The sequence below is a fragment of the Melanotaenia boesemani genome, chromosome 13 (genome assembly GCF_017639745.1).
Source record: "Melanotaenia boesemani isolate fMelBoe1 chromosome 13, fMelBoe1.pri, whole genome shotgun sequence".
Lineage (NCBI taxonomy): Eukaryota > Metazoa > Chordata > Actinopteri > Atheriniformes > Melanotaeniidae > Melanotaenia > Melanotaenia boesemani.
This window is the reverse complement of record NC_055694.1, coordinates 7751526-7767734: the sequence shown is the minus strand read 5'-3', so window position 1 is coordinate 7767734 and position 16209 is coordinate 7751526. Positions and strand designations below refer to the sequence as shown.

The window sequence follows — 16209 nt, the reverse complement described above, 5'->3', positions numbered from 1 at the left end:
CATATGGCTGTTGTTGCTTCTTTTTGTGTGGCTGTAAAATGAATATACTCACAGCAGGAGACAGCAGTGCACAGTCTCTCTCTGAAAATGGAAGTAACACATTCATTTGTGCTTTGCGTCTGAGTGAAAGAAGAAAAGTGGGGGTTAGAGAAGTGTGGTTGTCCGTTTCCTGCTTTGAGTTGATGTGAGCACAGAACAGAGAAGAGAAACTTCCTTGACTGTAGAGCTGACAGCAGATAGCATTGTGGCACTGCGTAGCGAGGCTTTTTCAGATGAGATACATACTGAATTCAGATAAACTGGAACATTACTAAGACAGATCATGAGCCGTGGATCTAAGAATAAAACGGAAAGTGTTCAAAGCTTTCTGCTGAGCCAACAGGAGAATGAGAAGGTGGAGGAGATGCTGGGCAGAAGGTGTGCTGTAAGTTTTGAACTGAGCTGGGGAGGATTTGTCACTGTTTGATATATTCTGCTTCATCTGTCCTGACTTCTGATGATAGGTTTTAGTACAAAAATGAAGGATGACTGTATTCCAGACATTACAGGCTACATATATGTTCAGTTTCAGCCTATACGGCTTTCCTATTTTAAAGGTTGGTTAAACGTCACATCCTTAATTTGAATTATCTCAGTTGATAGTTGAGGTCTGGTACATTATGCATTTAACTTACTAGTTGTAATTCTATCTTTTTATTAATATTATTTTGCCTGTCAATTTTATTTTTATTTTGTTTAAACCAGTCTACTGTATGTTGGTTTCTGCTGTTCATAGTCATTGGCTGACATTAGGTCACCAAGCTGTAACAGGAAATGGTAGCTGAAACTTTTCTTCCTCTGCTGTCAGAATTAGACATAATGGCTGGGTTTAGTCTTTCAGTTGAGCAGAAGTTGCTTTGTTCTTGACTTTCTTTTGCCCACTGAGGTATATTCTGCCTATCAGTGTGGTTATGTTGTATAACATAAGAATACCAAAAGCAACTGGGTGGGTTTAGATGCTTTTGACAGTTGCAGTGGAAAATAAGGGGCAACACTTTGAACTCATCTGAGTAAATGCAAGCCAAGCAGGAAGTTTATCATCACCACATATAAATTTACATGTAAACGCAAATAAAATGTTACCAAGAGTCCTATCAGTTCATATCTGTTGTCAATGTCTGTCTTGTTTGTGCGTCCAGTCTATGGCTACTGCAGTTGCACAGTTGTTCATGGCACTACCTCACAGTCCAGCCACGTGGAGCTTGCAGCACACTGGAGTGGTCTGCTTTGTCAAAGACAACCCTCAGCGCTCCTACTTCATACGGATGTTTGATTTGAAGGTCAGATAATTCTGAAAATAGTCAGCAGTCTAAAAATATTTTTTTGACTGTTGACTTCATTACTATGACTAACTTCTCTATTTCAAAAAGTTGCTCAGCTACAACATAAAATGATTTAAATGTTACAAGAGAATTGCAGAAACACTGACGCATTATTTTATTCCACAGGGTGGGAATGTGGTTTGGGAACAGGAGCTCTACAACCAGCTTGTTTACCGCTCACCCCTACAGTACTTTCATACGTTTACTGCAGATGTAAGAGCTCACTAATCTGACCTCCTCCTGAAAATGAAATGCAATTATCTCTGTCAAAGTTAAAAGTCACAAATCATTCGCAGATTTTCAAGTATTCCTTAACAAATGTGTGCTTATGATGTCATGTTATTCACTGTATAATGTAGGGATGCGAAGTGGGACTGAACTTCACTGACCAACAGGAGGCAGACGCCTTCAAAAATGCTGTGATGGAGAAAATCAGCCAAAGAAACAACCGTCACGGTCAGTGAGTTCATGGCTTCCACTCCAGACTTTTTCAAATAGATATTTAAAGCTGCATTGTCATATTTGCATTTACATTAAGTTAGTTTTATAGACTCTATACCGTTTCTGCTTTTTCCTGATGAGGAAACAATGTGTAGAGAAAAATACTTTTAATGTATATAATATAATATATAATATAAATTACATTTTTTTTAATCCAGCATTTTATCTTATTTTGTTTTATCTTTTTCTGTTTATATTTAATTTCTTTTACTTTTATTTTACTTCTTAATGCGTCTAATGCTTTTAATGTTTTATGTAAAACACTTTAAACTGCCATGTGATATACAAATAAAATTTGCCTTGCATGATTGGTTGAAGCGAAATGTTTCTCCTCTTTATTAACAGATAAGAAACAGCGCCCCCTGCCGACAAGTGGTAAGATAGATAAGTTCTGTAACGCCAAAAAGCCTTTTGAACATGTGCCACAGTAAATATAAACCTTTTCCCTTTTTCTGTTGATGTAGATCGAGGACTTCTGCCTCCAATACCACCTGAAAAAGGTTTGTAATTCCTTCACCTCAACATGTCTCTGCTGTAGTTGTTCTGCATTTTTGTAACAAATAAAAGATTTAGAACATATCAACCTAAACGTACTTTTCTATTTTTCCAAAAAGCACCACCTAGTAGCCCTAGTTCTTTTCAAATGGCCACAGTGGATATCCAAAACCCAGACATCCAGTCGTCACGCTACCGCTCGATGCCTGCACCCACTCCTCCTTTAGCTGTAAGTGGCAAAGACAAGAAGAAAAAGAAGGACAAGAAAAAAGGACCAAAAATCTCCAAAGCAGACATAGGAGCACCCAGTGGATTTAAGTAAGGATTTGATTAACTGAATGTCTGATGTCAGGCAGTGAATTTTATCACTTACTGATGCAGCTGACCATATTTTGCAACTTTAAGGGAATGATGTTATTCCTTTCTTCTCTCCTTCCCATCAGGCATGTATCACATGTGGGATGGGACCCAAACAACCTCGACCCTGATCTGTCAAAACTGCTCTCCCAAGCAGGCATTGGTGAAGCTGAGCTCAGAGATGAACAGACCTCCCAGCTCATCTATAATATTATAGAGAAGTCAGGAGGCATGGAGGCAGTCAAAAGGGAGGCAAGAGGTTAGACTTGTTCTTCCTGCTTATCAGTCCCACTGCTCCCTTTAGGCTGATATAAGATGTGCTGAATTGAAATCTTGTTGCGTTACAGCTGCTGAACATCCACCACCACCTCCACCTGGCAGACAGGGGCCTCTCCCTCCTCTACCAGGCTCCAGTCCCTCAGCACCAACCCCTCCACCCCCACGAGGTCGCTCTGGCCCCCTGCCTCCCATCCCGGGCCAACCACAGCGTGGAGTAGCATCCCCCCAGCCACCTCCATCTCGTGGAGGCCTGCCACCTCCACCTCCAACAAGCCGAGGGGGTCCACCGCCACCGCCACCACCAGCACACAATGCACCTCCTCAGATGCCCCCCTCTTCAAAGCCATCAATGTCCCACAGCCTGCCACCTCCACCGCCACCATCAAGCCAACCGCGCTTCATGGGAGCCCCACCTCCTCCTGTCCCACCTACACCCAGCAGAGGTGGTGGAGGCGGGGGTGGAGCTCCACCCCCGCCTCCACCACCTCCTCCACCTCCCCAAATGTCTATTTCTTCAGATTTCCCACCTCCTCCACCTCCCCAAACCTCTTTTTCTTCAGATTTCCCACCTCCTCCACCCCCCTCTGGTGGCCCAGCACCACCTCCCCCATCCTCCGGGGGAGGAGACAGCAGAGGCGCTCTGCTTGATCAGATTCGACTCGGGAAGAGTCTCCGAAAAGTAAAGCTTCATTTCTCAAAATAAGTTTGAAAAACTGATGGTCAGAAAAATCAAGTTTGCAGAAGATGTGCACATTTAAAATTCATCCTGCTGTTCATTACAGGTTACAGAGAGCTCTGATCCACCTCCACCCGCAGCACAAGAATCAGGCGAGGGCATCGTAGGAGCTCTCATGATGGTGATGCAGAAGAGGAGCAAAGTCATCCACTCCTCTGGTAAATATTCAAAAATTTGTTTATGCACATGATGCATGAACATGCATATATTCATATCTCTTTACTCTTTCAGATGAAAGTGAAGACGAGGGTGGAGATGAAGATGATGAAGATGATGAATGGGACGACTAATGCAGCAGCTCTGGATTGTATAATATCTCAACTTGGTGCAGTTGTGTTTTTTTTTTTTTTTTTTTTTTTTTTACTTTTAGCAATTTTACTATTAAATTGCAGATAATAATGCAAACTTGAGTACAACTTGTACATATAAGAAACAACTGTGTAAAAAACAAAGAAATGGTCCAATAAAAAATGGAAATGATATTGTGTAGGTCTCATCTACATAACAACACTTAATGTATCTGTGATGTTGGCTGGAAAGTTAAGGTTGCCCAGCACTTCCTGTAGAAGAAAATCTGCAAATAATGCATGAGACAAACCACCAACAAGCAATTCTACATCGGAGCCAGATTCATTCCCATTTTTACAGCATATTGTACATAAAAAACAAAGATTTTCTCTGTGCAAAGATCCCCAAATCCCTCAAATACCACCACTGACAAAGTGCATAACTGGAAAAACACTGTACGCTACACATATCATCAATACTTAACACACTGTAGGTCACTAAAGCACAGGACAGTAAAGGAGTCATTGTTCAACATCCAATGGAATTAGCTTAACAGAATACATTACACCTTACAAACATCATAACACACCAAGTCTGAAAACAGAGCAACAGGAAAATGTACAACTTGCCACAAACAACAACAATACACATGCAAAGTATGCATTTATGTCCTCATATCAGCTTCATACAATAAGGGTAATCCAAAGAACATGACCATATATATTATATTCACAATTAATATATTACATTTCTGGTTCAAGATAGTTAAAAGAAAGTATACCTGTGTTTTTGCAAGTTGTAGCTCATTAACTATAGAAAACATACCATTCAAATTGCAGTCAGCTGTTTTCCAAAGACAACCAAGGTTATGTGAAACCTCACCACTGAGCAGCCTTTATATTCTTTCCCACAGTAACATTACATGATTATAAAGCTGTGTTTTGGTAACTAGAAATACTCGTTATTTTTAGAGATGTGGTCATCAGTAGCGTTAACTCTAATTAATATGGATTTATTGGACTGATACTTGCAAAATCACCAATATTTTAACAACAAAAAGACAGCATCACCTGCTGAATAAATGGAAGTGACACCAGATACGTGTCTAACAAAAAAGTCCAGCATAAAGTCCAGACAGGCCAGTCTTAGATGCCATCTGTCCCGAACTTCTATCCGAGGCCTTGGTCCTGGCTTTCTGTGTGCCTGCGGTTGGTGCGCTTGCGCTGCTGTTGCTGTTTGGGGTTGAGCTGTTCCCAGTAGGACTGGCAGTACTGGTTAATCAGTCTAATCTCTGGTGGGAAGGGTGTGGAAGTGAGGGATGACTGTGGGTAAGGCTCTGCTTGGTGAGTTTTGGGCTCCTCATCCTCATCTTGAGCAGTGAGTGCCAAAACAATGTCTCGATCAAGGATGCGCAATGCCACACGGGCCACTGTGTGCTTAAAGTTGTTTTCGGTGGCGAGGCAGTGGTAGAGCCCTGCGTCTGATTGGTTGAGTGACTTCAGAAGGATGCCATGATTGGTCTTTAGAACTCCCCCAACACGGTTGAGCTGCAGGTAAAACAGCAGCAGATGAAACTTGTATTCATATTTGATATAAAATAGTTTAATTGTGGACATCTATCGGATTTCTTGCAAAACAAATATTTCAGATAAAGCTACTGGACCAAAACATTGTGCTTACATATGATACTTATCTAATTCTATTAGAAAACATAAATGACACGCCAGTCTGGAAAGTCAGAAACTACCACAAAAAATTAGTTGCATTTAGACCAAAAAGGTAAACACTAAAGGACAGAAAGGGGAAATAGAAAAGGAAATAAAGTAAATAAAGTCTAACTAGTTTCAGGCATGTGCAAAAGTCTTTGTCCACTCCCCTTTCTTTATATTTTGCTTCCAACGATTCAGTCTCTTGATCAACAGTTCTCTAACTTTTAGTTTTCTGTGGACATTGGCTGCTTTTTCCTTAGTTTCAAGTAGAAGTCTTCAGGTGATTATTTTTTGTTGTTGTTGGTTGTTAAACCACTTAAAACTGACTGACTCATTCAACTATAACGATGTACATACCTCAAGGGATGAACTAGAATTGTGTCTGTACATGACAGACATCTTAGTCAAGAACCATGTTTTCCTGGCATTATATGAAGAAATAAGGGGTGGCTTAATGGTATGGTCATGCAAAGTACTTTGCATGACCATACAGGTATGCACTCAATATGCACTAAAATTCTGTACGCTATTTTCTGTTGTTTGTCTCTATTTTCATTTTCATTTTAGTCATTGTCTGCCAGTAACATCATGATAGTGACCAGCTGCCCAGACAAGAGCACCTTTCAGTAAAAGAAATTCCAAGAATCATTTCCCTCTGAAATCACTGAATAGTGTTTACATCTGAGTCAGCAGGACTTCTCACCATTGTTGCCCAGTTAAAACGTCTTTCAGAAATGTAATAAAAGCAAATCAAATGTAAGAAAACACACTGTAAATATAAAGTAATAAAACCTGATCTTTAATAGATAATAGATGAGTAATCTATATTTAAAAAACAATCCACTTGTTTAGAGGATTGAGAGGAGTGTCATCTGGAAACAGAGACTGACTGCTTTGTTCTTATTGCACAGACATGATGATATCAGTCAGCAAAAAAAGACGGCATCAATAAAGATTTCAGACAATTCTTTTGAAAATAAATACTGGTTTTCCTCACCACTTTCCTCTTTCCCTCACTCTGGAAAAGCCACTTCACGGTGGCCTGAGGGGAGCGAGGCTGACACTCCAAGAAGGTGCTGCTGCCCTCCACCCCAAACTGCACGGTCTCTCTCAGCCGTTTCTCTACTGCAAATGTGGACAGAGAATACATGGTTAAAAACTGATCTTAAAAAATTTAATGGAATTATGAAGTGTGTGTGACATTAAAAAAAATCACTACACCTTTGGCATTAAAGCCTCTGCACTGTCTGAGTGGATCACCATGTTTAACATCCTGTCTTCTGCTCCTCCTGAAACACAATACAGAGTTCAAAATATTTTGTAGAATGCGCCTCCTTAAATGTACGTCTACAGGGTAATGCGCTGTGAGGGTCTGAGGAGCCCCTCACCTTTTGGTCGACGGGGTGAAGGCAGAGCAGCTCTCTCCATCCCAAGCACAGTAGGGGTCCCGTGCCAGACAGCAGTCGGAGCAGGCCCTGCCGTACACCCCACAGCGGTGAAGCGACACCTGCGTCAACCCCGCGTCCGATGACACGTACAGCTGTTGCTGTGGCGACACAAGCAAAACAAACTGCAGTCAAAAAGGTTGTGAACTGGCTTCAGTACATGCAGTGAAATGTGCATTCCTCTGGAAGATTTGTTTTTAAGGAAAACATGCTCACTCTCTTAGAAGATAACTTCATTGTTTTGACCGGTGCTCTGGTCTGCAAATCAACAAACAGTAAAAAGTTGAGCTCTCATCTTTGACATCCTGACACTCTGGTGTTTTCTAGCACATATGTAGACATACCCGAAACACTTCGACTTCCTCTAGTGTTAGCTCTTCCATGCTTGTTGGGTCCTTAGGCAAAACAATAACTTTTTGCACAGTTCCTTGATCTATAAGTCAGATGAAAGATATGTAAGACCAATATGTCTCTGATTAAAAGAAATGGCTCCATCAGCTCTGAAGCTTTCTCACCTGTGCCCAAAAAGAGCACCTCATAGCGCCCATCCACAGCATCCACCTGATCCACCACCAACGCAGTGTAACGGTAGTCCACACCAGTTCTCACCACCAGAGGGCGACGATGGATAGGATAAACTGGATGAAACATGAGGGGATGAGCTCTTATGAAATTCACAGCTTCATCTGAGAAGTTCTTGGAGGAGCGGATGCCAGGAGTGAAGGTTCCTCCTGGACACTGGATGATGAGACAAAAAAAAAAAGAAAAGAAAAAAAAGAAGCCATGTAGATGAAGATGAACTGACTGTATTATTATAAACATAAAATGATTAAAACCTACTGTTCCAGGCCTTGGGTAGGGAATCTTGCCAGTATACTCTGTCCATTGGTAGTTATGGCCATGCTTGTGTGCAAACGGCCCATTGAAGACATTGCGGATATCAGCCATTGAGTACACGCAGACTGCTGAGCCCTTAAACACAGAACTGGAGCAGAAACAAATAAGATAAGAGACAGAAGTAGAAAACATCTTGTACTCAACCCATGGCATTAAATTATAAATTGGCCACAAAAATGTTTGGGAGAAATTAAACTGAGTGATTGAGGTTTGGTGAGGTATGAATAATGACTCACCCTGCTGTGGTGAAGAGAGCATACACCATGGGGTTTCGCTCATCCTGTGTTGGCTGGATAAACACATCCCCTTGAAAAAAAAGGAATAATATGCAAATTAGTAAAAATATAATCAAATTAAAAATGCAATAAATTTTAACTTCTTATAACTTTACTTAGTTCATCAAATCGTGTCTCGACCCCATCGTCTCCGATCACCGAACAGATAAGACGAGCCTTCAGGAACGTTGTCCAGCGGTTCACTAAGGACTTCTGCCCTCCTTCATCGTTCTACAAGAAATAAATTGAATAGGAAAATGTGCAACGTGTGCCACATTTCTGTGTAGACTACAAGCACTTTCATAAACAGAACTGTTCGGCTCACCAGACACACTCTCCCCACTCTGGCTAAAACAGTGGGGCTCGCCCCACCGCTGGAGTCCAGACTCTTCTCACGGAAAAAGAAGTAAAGTTTGTCATCGTTCTTTTCTGCACTGTCAGGGATCTGTTGAATCTGAATAAACACAGGCTCTAGAGGATAAAAATAGATAAGCAGAGAGAGGATTGAGACAAGTGGTTGTCAAATAAAATGAGAGGAACCATAACCTGTAATCATCAGTATTTACCTCCTTACACCCACACTTACTCACCGTTGAGCCACCTGGAGTCATACTGCTCTGTCCTGATTGCTGTTCTCCCTCCCATAGTCCTAAACAAAGCAGCATCTGTGCTCATGAAGTCAATATGTACACCAGCATAAAGGTTACCATCTGCAAATGTGAGGGAAAAAAACAGTTGGTGAAACTTTGCTTGTCTTTTTGGCTTAGGGAATTTTAAAGGAGTGATTGAGGAAGTTTCTGCTTAAAAATATGTATAGATGAAGCATGTCTTACTGATCAGAACAGCAACATTCTCCTGTTTGGGATCATAGGAACATTTTCCTTTCCCTGAATCCACATACCCAGGGACCAGCCTGAACAGGTAATCCTGCAGAGACAAATTCAGTAGGGAGTATGTGTAAAAATAGACTGCCAAGATGTGACAAGGGAGGATAGGAAAATCATAAACAAATCAGTGTCCCACTTTGTACTCCTAAAATATTTAGCAGAGCAAAGCTTTCCAGATCTATACTACTGGAAGATTTTTTTTTTATGTTGTAAATCCCACTCAAGAAACTGTAAATGTCTTGTTCACCTCTGCCCTCCAGCCTCTGTTGATGAATGTGCAGATGGGCTGGTACGCCCCAGTTCCACAGGTGTAGAGGTGGGTGCGGTTCCACGGCTCAATCAAGCGCACAAAGTTGGCACATTCACCCTGGACAAAAGACAGTAAGACAAATGGAATTCAAACAGGGCTGTCCCATCTTGAAAGCTCATTTATTGAAAGAGCAGGATGGAAGTACATGATCCCACCTGCCTACCCTTTCCTGTCATCTGACATTCTCCCTTTCTCTTAGCCGAAGCTGGCCAGTGGATCTGTGTTGTATAAAGCACAAACAGCCCAAAACAGTAAATTGTTAAGGAGAGATTTAACACCACATGCCAAATAGCAGACTGGATTTAAGAAGCAAGCTGCTGGAATTTGGACGTACTATGAGGGGCTCCTTGTTGACATTGTGCATATCCAGAGCCACCAGGTACTCCCGGCTGCCCAGGTACAGACGGCCCTGATCCTGATCCATTAGGAGGATGCGGTAGTCGCTGGTGTTGAAGGAGAAGCTGAAGGGCCGCGCAGCTCTTGTGTCCATAAGTTCTGCGATGAAAATGTTAAAGGAGAACAAAAGCCAACTTTCAAAAACTTCCTGCTATTATTACGATTTAGGCCTTTAACATGTTTCATTGCTGACATGAATAAACTTACTGTCCTGGAAACAACACACTTCTCACTTGCCTTTTGGAAAATGTGTCACTGATTAAATATAACTCAACATGGAACATTTTAAGAAACATATTCGCTTTTAAGATCTTAATATTTAATGCGTCCTGACTGTCTGATTGAGTTTAAGGCACTCCATGCCCTGTGGAGTTGAACGAAAAAGCAGGTCCCTTAGGAAACACGGTCAGTGGAACTCACAGCTAATTCTTAAGATCAGGTTTGTGTTCAGCAGAGCGTGACCTGTTAAGACATGCTGCAGTGGAAAATGTTTCTTTTTTTTGTCCTCTTAAAAGCTTTGATTGAGCCATTTTCATCTGCAGCAAGACAAATGGCCTCATGCAGAACTCTAACAATTTAACTATTCGTTCCACTGCACATAAAAAGACACACACCTCCACCATACACATCTGCAGCATGCACGAAATATTGACTGCCATATGTGCACACTGGGACACAGCGGAGGCATGGTAAAGACAGCAGGCTTAAATAATGACAAATGTTCGCAGTCACCCTCAGAAGCAGGCTTACATGGATTCAAGAGGAAGCGCAATCTTTATTTACATCAAAGTGACTGCCATCTTCCTTTTGAGGCCAGCGCTAACAGGATGCAGTCAAGGTGCCACTAAAATAAGCAATGCAATCGGATCTCCGGACGACATGGGATGGAGTCTCCGAGGTGGGACAAGGTCCGGTTCTGTTCCCAGGAGGTAAACACAGGATAACAAGCCCCCTCTCCCCGGCCAAGATCAACTGGGCCATAGTGGACTCACTGAAGAGGCTAAATGTAGCAACACCACACCCCTATACATGTCTCCGTTCTCCAAAAATAGCAAACAATGTACTGCCATCATCCAGTAAACATTCAGCAAACACTTATCCTCTGACTACATTCTGACACCGATAGGGAAACACTGGGAAGGACATACAACTCCAGTATGAAGCTTCAGCAGGGCCACTACAAGCTCTCATGTTACAACTTGACAGCATATTGTTATGACTACTGCCACTTAGTACCAGACCCATCTCGAGTACAACAAACTGGTGACAGCCCTCCGAGGGCATGAGATTCTAAAACATGGCTTCAGTTACACGGCACATTTTGCCTTCTAACAATGGTGAGTAATTCTTTCAAATAAGTCCCAGTCACTCCCTTTGAAGTGTATATAACTGATATAACTTCCTATGAAACAAAGTAAAATCTCAGTCCTCTGCAGGCCTCATGTACCCCAGAGTGTCACTTAGCCTGGCTCATTCGTTCAGAAGAGTCACATGTCCTCCAGCCGCCCCAAAAACCTCCTCCACAGGCGCCTCAGGGAACAAAGAGACTCGCTGTCACAAACAATGAACAATAAATCCTTGGAGTGGCAGAAAACAGTTGGGGAGTAAATCCAACTTCTCTCCTTTTTGTTTAGGACTTAGGGGGGGAAGGGTGGCTGAATTCTGTGTGTGTGACTTATTATTGGTGAGACCTCTCAGCTGCCCCCCCAACAAATCACTGTGTATGAAATTGTTTAAGAGAGCTCTACACAGATGTGAAAGCCTCAATCTGAGAGGAACAAGTTCAAGACCAAACTTGCTTAATTGGTCAGACGACTACTTCGATCAGCATGCTCCAAAAACACATTGGTAAGCTATTTACTGAGAGGGGGATTAGAGTTAAAGGTCATATAAAAATGCACTGCAATTACTTTCTCAAGACTCAAACAGAACTGGCTGCACATACAACAAACCATCAGCAGCATGCAGGCAGCTGTTGTCAGTCTTACAAAACTGTGAATTCAAAACAGCATTGCACGTAGACAGCCAATGGTTATCAACCACAAATCTCAGGAGTAGCTCTAATCTGCTTCAGATGGCTTTTCACATGTACAAAATCATAAAAGTGTATCACTGAAACAAGATAAGAGACCGAACGCTGCCTGGACCTGACCTGCAACAACAGCGGCTTGACTCAGCTGCACATGAAAGCACTCAAGAATGTTATAAATCTGATCCACACCTCTAATTTTCACATCCATGTACTTAGTAAGGTGTGACGAGTGGGTTCTTGCAAGCATGCCAGTCCTCAGGTTGGAGGGACACCATGATAAGGACGCAGAAATTACTGTAATCATCCTGCGCTGAATAGATCAAAGGTGGCATCCTCATATTTGTGAGGAAAATCTCTGCCACTGGAGTGAATAAGGACAGGGAGAAGACAACGTGGGAAAATCCCACATTCCCACAAAAAAGCTGTGTTAAAAATCTTGGATCCTTACTGCTCTAAAGGATCATTTTACTTCTGTGATCAAATTTCAGGTGTTTCCTTCTTGTGTTGTAATGTCAGACATCAAAACAAAGAAGTGACAGGTCAGATGATTGTGCGTGTGAGGTGAAGGGTGTGGGGAGAAACTTTGTTGAAGGGCACTGCAAGTAACCAGTCACACGTAACATCCACCTTTTGTTTCTGGTGTTGCGCTGTTTGACATGTGGCAGGAAATACGTTCTTTACATATGTATAAAAAGGAAACCAAACTGCTGGCATGGGTGAGGGTGTGTGTATGTGAGTTTGTGTGACTTACAGTAGCAGGACAAGCCAAACAAATTAACAATTATGATGATCCCTGCTGAAGAGAGAGTTTTACTTTGTGTGTAAACTCACCTTTGAAGGAGAGGCGAACCCGCGGAGCCAACTGCTGCAGGCCTGAGCTTCTGTAAACACATAAGGTTAACAGAAGGAGCTGGGCTCCAGATGCTGTCATGGTAACAGTCATGCAGGTAGCCCACAGAGATCTAAATCTGGACAAAAAGAAGAAAGGGGAATGAACATTATTACAGAGTGCCCCATGAGAAATATGAGACAAAAAAAAAAGAAGGCAGGGCAGGCAAGAGACTCTCTCTGATCTCTCTGATCAGACGTTTGGCCTGCAGCCTTCCAAGGCGAGACGTATAGTTTGGCAGCAGAGAACAAGGTCCAAATCTTCACACCTGCTTTGGAAAATATGACAGGCCTATTATTTATTTAGAGAGTAAATGTAGCGAGTTATGTGTTAGGACTGTATAATGGTACTTGCAGGAACGGTCTATTGGAAAATGTCTGAAAATGGAGATGAGTATCTTGCCTTTATCTGGGATAGTTTGTTAAATATATTCAGCTTTCTTATGCATATATTTTAGCCACGTTTTTCATAGAAGCACGTTTTTAAAAAAAACAACAAGGATGCCAATCAGTGAATCCCTCTGGCTCTCCCTCACTCTTTCAACAAAGCACATCAGCGCACTCTCAGAAGTTGACGAGTGAAATAAATGACAGTTCAAAGAAACAGGTAGCCCTTCGCTAAAACAATTTCTGACAGTTTAGGGGTGTTGAAACGTAGCCTAACTGTTAGACCTTAACTCAAGCATTCATTATGCATCTGCACTTTGCTGGAGAGGATCCCATATAAATAATGAATACTAAAAGCTGAGTCCATAACATCCATTAAATTGTCTCCCTGAAGGTGTGCTTTGCTTGGGCTATAAGCTATCCCGTGGGCTTTTCTTTTTCCTCATGACAGCCATGTAGCCGCAGCCTGCAGTGCACATGTATGGCACACGCCTGGAAATGTGGGGGGGCTTTTAGGGAGAGATGTTCATGGTGAAAAAAAAGCAAAAATTTGGGTGTGACACAATAAAGAAAAATGTGTTTCCATGATAAATCTGAACATTCTGATGAAACTGAAATGGCAAGGCATGGGGAATATTTAAAAAATTGAAAACAGAGGAAATGCTGGCAACACCTTTTACAGCCTTTCTGGTATTATCACACAGGAGCCAGATCTGTTCACCAGAGGGGATGTTGATTCCTGTCTCCTCTATCAAACATTGTATAATAACTCCAAATAATACATAGTCATAGGAGGTAAATTAGATAAATACTTTTTTTACAGCTCAAAAAGAATAAGAAATTTAACTATTCTAGGCATAATTTAAAAAGAAATCTGACCACATGACCACATATTTGAAGTTCCTGAATTGTTCATAGCTTGGTTAATATTAATGTCACCATAAGTCTGCAGACTAAAATTCCCCTTTATATTCATATTTAACAAAACAAAATTTAAACATTACAGCTAAAACAGCTTAAAATATCAAAACATTTCACTCAGTGCCTAAAATTGTATTGAGCCTTGGGGTACTAATATATGATAACCTGACTTCGTGGTGTTTGTTCAGCAGTTCTGCTGGTTTTTCTGTGGTGGGTGGGAGCTACATAAATTGAAGTTCTGCTGTAATAATATATGGTTTCCCTTTAAATAATTACAGGATTTCTTTCAGCCTTTTTTTAAGCGGAGCAGTGCGCCCTTACCTGTGAACTCAACATCCCGAAATAGGAACTGAACAAATGCGCACACTTGAGTCATCTACCATTCAGACTACGCTACAGAGTAACCAAACGTGAGTTAAAAGTTAAACCAAAGATAGGTTTAATGTCCTACCTTTGATTTCGAGCTTTTTTTTCTATAGCAACTAAGCCTCTCAGATCCCACAAAACTTGCGGGATGTTACCGCTGCATTCCCCGCGTTTTGCGCCTCGGAGCCGCCGGACTGGAAAATCTCTCTCAGCAGGTCTGCGCAGGTATAAAAAAATCCGACAGCTTTACAAATGTCCTCTTTATAAAGAAAAACGACACCTTTTCAGTCGCTTATGACATTCCTCTGCGCAACATTGCAAATAAAAGCAACAAAAAATTACACCAGATTTCTCCCTCTTTTCAGGCCAAAAGTTTGAGTCCGGATGGCTGCAACCATCACCGAGGTGGGATCAAGACGTTGGTCCCCTGATCCGTCAAAAATGACTTTCTTTGTTACTGAATGGAAACCAAATGACCAGGTGCAGGTGTTGGGAGAGTGATCTGCCCTGCTGTCCTCTCCCTTCTGTTCTGCCCCCACCCAGCCTTCCTTCTCCTGTTGGCCCACAGCAGCATTGGACCAAACCTCTTGGTACACCATATGGGTATGATTAACCCTGTCAGTGCTGGCGACTTTAATACACTCCTCTACTCCACTGTTAACAGGCATTTCTGCCTAAGCTTGAGCTGCATTATTTAGCTGAACTGTGGTGGGCGTTACAGACACTTTTTAATATATATAAATGTTTTTCTCAGAGACTAGAGAGTATTATTATACAGGACACAATTAAAGAGATTCACTATTAAAGATAAAGAGGGTCTGCTACTAGGACTATGTCACCATTACTTCTCAGTTCTACATGAGAGCCAGGTCAGCCGAAAAAGATTCCAGGGATTCCTCTTTGGCTGGCTCGAGCTCTCATGACAACAGTGACAAAGCAACCAAAAGAGGGGAGGGGGAGGGCAACTGGATGTAAAGGACATCCATCCTGTTAACAGAGCCTTGAGCTTAAAATTAAAACTGCTTTTTTGAGTGGCTCTCATCATTACAGGCTTTGTAGAAAGCTGTGACGCAGTATGGTGCCCTGAAGACACAAAAGCTGAGGGTGAATGTATTCTGAGCAACAGCCCTGCAAGAAAGTAAAAGAAAATAAACACAGGAGGAGATGTGTGTGAGTGTGTGAAGTTCATAGGGGAAGGCCACTGCTGGAAAACGACAAAAAGCTTTTTTCTTTCTTTTTTTTTTTTTTTTTTTTTGGTTATTGTTGTTTGTTTTTTTACTTTTTGAACTGATCTTTCAGGTCACCCTTCACTGATAATCAAGTTCAATTACAATTATGACTGAGAATTACTTCTCTGAACCTGCAAAGCAGCAGAAAGGTGAGGATAGACCACCCATATTTTCTACACAGAACACTGTGGGAACTAATCCAGGCTATTCGCAATGGTTCTGTACAGCTTATTTGCATGTGGTGTGAAGAACCGACGAAATGAGATGCTAACAAGCAATGAGGAAATTTTCATTTAATTCAGTTTAGCTTAATTTGTATATAGTTATTTCAGGACAAAGTCATCTCAAGGCACTTTTAAAGATACAGTCCAATTACATCCAATTTATTGTAGTCCCATTATAATCCCATTAAAACATTATATTTGTCACAGTAAATGAATAATTGCTGGA

At 41.6% G+C, this 16209-nt stretch overlaps 2 protein-coding genes across 6 annotated transcripts; one reads left to right on the top strand and one right to left on the bottom strand.

Moving 5' to 3' along the window:
* The first annotated feature begins 209 nt into the window (after window positions 1-209).
* On the top strand, window positions 210-4199 carry wasb (WASP actin nucleation promoting factor b). Of its 5 annotated transcripts, none has more exons than XM_042004262.1 (12): window positions 210-424; window positions 1179-1319; window positions 1488-1574; window positions 1721-1817; window positions 2208-2237; window positions 2327-2362; window positions 2477-2675; window positions 2801-2973; window positions 3062-3424; window positions 3476-3672; window positions 3776-3887; window positions 3961-4198. In XM_042004262.1, exons 1-12 carry the CDS (start codon window positions 323-325, stop codon window positions 4017-4019), a joined length of 1596 nt encoding a protein of 531 aa, XP_041860196.1. In that variant the 5' UTR covers window positions 210-322; the 3' UTR covers window positions 4020-4198. The 5 variants fall into 5 exon arrangements, with proteins under 5 accessions (XP_041860196.1, XP_041860195.1, XP_041860194.1 ...); XM_042004261.1 differs by having other exon boundaries at window positions 3473-3672; XM_042004260.1 differs by having other exon boundaries at window positions 3062-3430.
* A 464-nt stretch (window positions 4200-4663) lies between these two features.
* Window positions 4664-15109, bottom strand: sema3ga (sema domain, immunoglobulin domain (Ig), short basic domain, secreted, (semaphorin) 3Ga). Its single transcript, XM_042004258.1, has 18 exons — window positions 14616-15109; window positions 12800-12936; window positions 9875-10035; window positions 9696-9758; window positions 9478-9597; window positions 9177-9270; window positions 8934-9053; window positions 8669-8814; window positions 8460-8574; window positions 8305-8374; window positions 8012-8156; window positions 7687-7909; window positions 7516-7604; window positions 7388-7429; window positions 7115-7272; window positions 6948-7015; window positions 6724-6851; window positions 4664-5564 (listed from the first exon to the last, which is right to left on the bottom strand). The coding sequence occupies exons 2-18, from the start codon at window positions 12909-12911 to the stop codon at window positions 5187-5189; spliced, it is 2232 nt and encodes a 743-aa protein (XP_041860192.1). The 5' UTR covers window positions 12912-12936; window positions 14616-15109; the 3' UTR covers window positions 4664-5186.
* Between the last annotated feature and the right edge of the window lie 1100 nt (window positions 15110-16209).